The sequence below is a fragment of the Pteropus alecto genome, unplaced genomic scaffold (assembly GCF_000325575.1).
Source record: "Pteropus alecto unplaced genomic scaffold, ASM32557v1 scaffold155, whole genome shotgun sequence".
NCBI lineage: Eukaryota > Metazoa > Chordata > Mammalia > Chiroptera > Pteropodidae > Pteropus > Pteropus alecto.
In genome coordinates, this window is record NW_006438113.1 from 14945170 (window position 1) to 14949269 (window position 4100).

Sequence of the window (4100 nt, forward strand, 5' to 3'; positions counted from 1 at the left end):
CGGGCCCGGCGTCCTGGGCTGAAGGCCGCGGCCGGAAGAGGAGGGCTGGCGATGGTGGACACCGAGGCCTCCGGGTCGGAACTAGGGCCGGAACCCGGGCCTGGGCGGGGGCAGCCGCGGACTCGGGGTCGCCCAGGGTCGCCATGGCAACGCGCGGCCGCCCCTCGTTTCCTCCCGCAGGCGCCCCTGTTCTGGGGGCTAATGACAGAGAGCTCTTGGTCCCGAGGACAGGGCCGGCTGGGGTGCTGACCCCCGGTCTCGGGAACAGCGGGGACGGGCGATGACTTCTCTGGTGTGGGGGTGGCGGAGGGAAGACGCGTCTCAGGTTTCGGCGTGGGTGCCCGACGCCGAGCGGGGAGACGGGCAGCGATGCCGCGCAGGACCCCGGGTGAGCCCTCCGCGAGGGTCCTGGGGTCGCCCCGAGCCCTTTGGACAGCCCTGTCGTGGGGAGGAAGGGAGGCAGGGAAGGGGCTCTCGGCCGTTGGCCCGGTTTGGGGACCGCGACCCGGCAGAACATATCCGTGAGCCCGGCAGGGCGCGGCCGGTTTGTAAACGCTCCTCTGCGAGGAAGCCGCTTGCGTCCAGCACGGACCTGCCTCGGAGCTGCTGTAAAGGCTCCCTTTGTCTAGTTGTCTCATCATACGTTGCGGATGATGGGCACTGTTAAAAAAAGAAAAAAGAAAAAAATAGAGAATTGCCATAGATTATGAAACACCAAGTGGTTTCGCCCCTCATAAAAGAGGGAGCTGTACAACTGTGAAGATTTGAAGAAATGATGTATGTGGAGATTTTCCATTTTCCTCCTGCAGGTGTGGCTCCCTGCATTTTAAGTTGCTTAGGATTCAGTGTCAGGCTTCTTGCCTAGCTATCTGAGATCAGAATACTAGATCTTTGGGAAGCCTGGACTTTTGTTCAGTGATGGAAAAATGGACACTTGGATCACTTGGAGTCGTAAATTTGTTAGATTATGAAACTGTTTACTGAGTGCTTCATTTTTCAGCACTTCATTTTGTCATCTGTGTATGATGAAAGTCTTCCGCTCACAACAGTGATAAGAGTATGGGGCAGCATCTGAATTTCTGAGAATAAAATCAGTGGGAAAGAAAAAAATATTTTTGTGAATTGAAAATATCAAAGATAAATTTTTTAAAAAATGTGCCTATTAACTTGATATTCAACTGAATCAGCTGTGTGAAGGGGCAGGGAACTTTAATGTGAAACTAGACCTGCTTTTATTTCCTCTGGGAAAATAAAAGAGTCATGTAATATAGAACTACAGTTGCAATGAAAACAGAAAGAGGGTTAAAATGAGTGAAAATTAAATAGCTTCTCTTGTTTTCTCTTATTTGTCAATGTGTTTTTATTTACGTCATGTTTGTTATTAGTGATTACTGGAATCTTAGAATTTTAACTACCTTTTATTGCCAGTTTGTTCTAAGCATAATTGCCTTGAGATTCATCCTTGGATGGTTCCTGCTATCCATTTTTTTTTGCTTGAGATCCTTAAACATGTTATCTATTACTCTAAACTTATCTTTACAGAAAGTCATTTAAAAAGCCTCCTTCTCCGTGAAGAGGTACCACAAAAGTAAAATAAATACTAGAGATTAGCCAATTCGCAAGATCTTGAGAATATTTTCATAAACTTTGGCTGGAGTGGGGCATGGTATATGGTATATCTGAGAGGGACATAATGAGAAGTTAACTAGGGGTGTAGGTTAGTTAGGAAGACTGTCCACCAAGGGGAAACAAGCCGCTGTTGGCTTTATAGGGGAAAGAAAGGGTTTGTATATGTTTCAATGTCACGTCTTGGAAATGATGTTGGACTCCTTTCTTGTGCTTTCAGCTACAAAAGACCCCACAGCTGTAGAGAGAGCCAACTTGTTAAACATGGCTAAACTGAGTATCAAAGGACTCATTGAATCTGCCCTAAGCTTTGGCCGCACTTTGGATTCTGACTATCCCCCCTTGCAGCAGTTCTTTGTTGTTATGGAGCATTGTCTGAAACACGGTCTTAAAGGTATCACGAGATTTAAAAAAATTAACTTTAGAATCCCCTCTCCTTCTATCTTAAGCATCTTTGAAAATGTGGTATTTTTTGAGTTCATAATTACTGTTACTTTACATTTTAAAATGATGGGTTGGTTTTGGGAGAAAATATCTTACTGATTTATGTTGTCAAATGAGTGGTCTCAGAAAATGCTTAGTGTTTTGTAAAAAGTATATTTAATCAAAAAATTTTCAACATACTCTGAATTGGTTTCCATTTTCTAAGACAGAGAGTTATTTTAAAAATGTTAAGCTTGGTGATTCTGATATGAACTCTTATTACTAGTTTGAGCCCTGTTGAACAAATACGTTAAAGTAGTTAATTATTGAAATATAAACCTCTTTAGTGCGTGGAAACATAACTAGAAAAATTGTCTTCTGGATTGAGTTGTAGAAATGTGAGCACTCCCTGAAAATGATGATAATGGTGAATATTGTAGTCTTCTACAATGTGCATATTGAATTATTATGTGCAAAATGTTTGTATTATATTTAGGTATTTAATATATGTTGTATAATTATTTTTTACTTAATAACAGTTGACAAAAATAACGTCTATGATCAGCAGCTGTGTAGAGGGCTATGTGAATTAAAGTCGTAAGGTAACCATTACAAAGCAAAAGAAGCTTGGTTTCTTGTTATACTAGGAGTCTGGGTAGGTTGCGGGGGCCTAGAAATTCTGACTATGGCACATGAAAGTGGGGGTAAATGTAAAAAGCAAAAGAGGATATTTATCTAAACATGATTTTAATAAAATTGTACTTCAAACCGAGAAGCCTTGGCATCAAAATTTGAGAAACCCTATGTGATGTTATTAATGTACTCATTTCTTTTTTTATTTTAAAATATTTATATTGAGATGTAATTTACACATAACATTGTTAATTTCAGGTAGACAGCATAATGATTAGATATTTGTATATATTGTGAAATGATCACCCCAAGTCTAGTTAACACGCATCACCACATAGTTACAATTTTTTTTCTTGAGATGAGAACTTTTAAGATTTACTCTTAGCAACTTTCAAATACAATATAGTATTATTTATTTAAAAGTTTACATATTTTCCTCTTGCATGTTATGTTAGTATACATTGAAGAGAAGATTAGAAGCAGCAAAAGTGCAGCAGGATGGCAGCTAAGAGCAACTCATCAGGAAATATTCAGAAGGGTCTCCTATTAAAATGCAGTAACTTCTCATTGATGTGGTTATTCATATACACATCTTATATGAGATTATCATATACACTTAGACACTGAAGGTCTAATTATGGTAATTCTTTCATAGCATGCTGTACATTACATCCCCAAGATTTATTTATAGTGGGAGGTTTGTATCTTTTGACCACTTTCATCCACTCGTACCCTCTCTGACAACCAACAATCTCTTCTCTGTATCTATGAGTTTATGTTTTTGTTTTTAGATTCCACTTTTTAATTAAAGCCTTAAGATAATTTTTTAAGATTATGTAAATAATAGAAAATTATACTGTTTGTACATGAATCAAACAACATAGAAGCACATAGAGCGAAACATAGTTTCTCTTCTTTCTCCTCTCTAAAGGAAATCTTTGTCATTCTTGGTTTTTTTTTTTTTTTAATTCTAAGTAGATTTCTGTGATTTCCTTTTTTTTCTCCCTCTTAAAAATGAAAATGGTATGTTTTGGAGATCGTTCCATTTACATAGATGTCTTAATCACACTTTTAATTGCTGTATAATATTTCATAGTATGTGTATAGTGTGACTTTAACTACTCTCCTTTTAATGTACACTTAGGTCATTTCCAGTTTTTTACTATTAAAATTGTGCTGTAAGAACATCTTTGTGCACAAGTGCTAGGGTTTATTTAGGATTCCTGGGTGTAGAAGTATTGAGTCAAAGGGTAAAGGCAACTGGCATCTATGAAAGTTTCACTGATTTATCTAACAACAGTGAGTGCGAGTGTTTATTTCCTTGTATTTTTGGCTACTCTTGATATTATCGACCTTTTTGAAAATTTTCCTTTTTCCTTTTTAAAAATAGCAGTAACAGAGATCTTTATTTTCCTCCA

General features: G+C 39.0%; 1 protein-coding gene across 1 annotated transcript in view; it reads left to right on the plus strand.

The window, feature by feature from the left end:
* Nucleotides 1-265: 265 nt before the first annotated feature.
* Nucleotides 266-4100, plus strand: part of RUFY2 (RUN and FYVE domain containing 2) — a 43731-nt gene continuing 39896 nt past the window's right edge. Inside the window, 3 exon segments of the mRNA XM_006915574.2 lie at nt 266-350; nt 353-388; nt 1847-2020. Of these exon segments, the coding sequence (XP_006915636.2) occupies nt 281-350; nt 353-388; nt 1847-2020 (280 nt within the window). The 5' untranslated portion in view covers nt 266-280.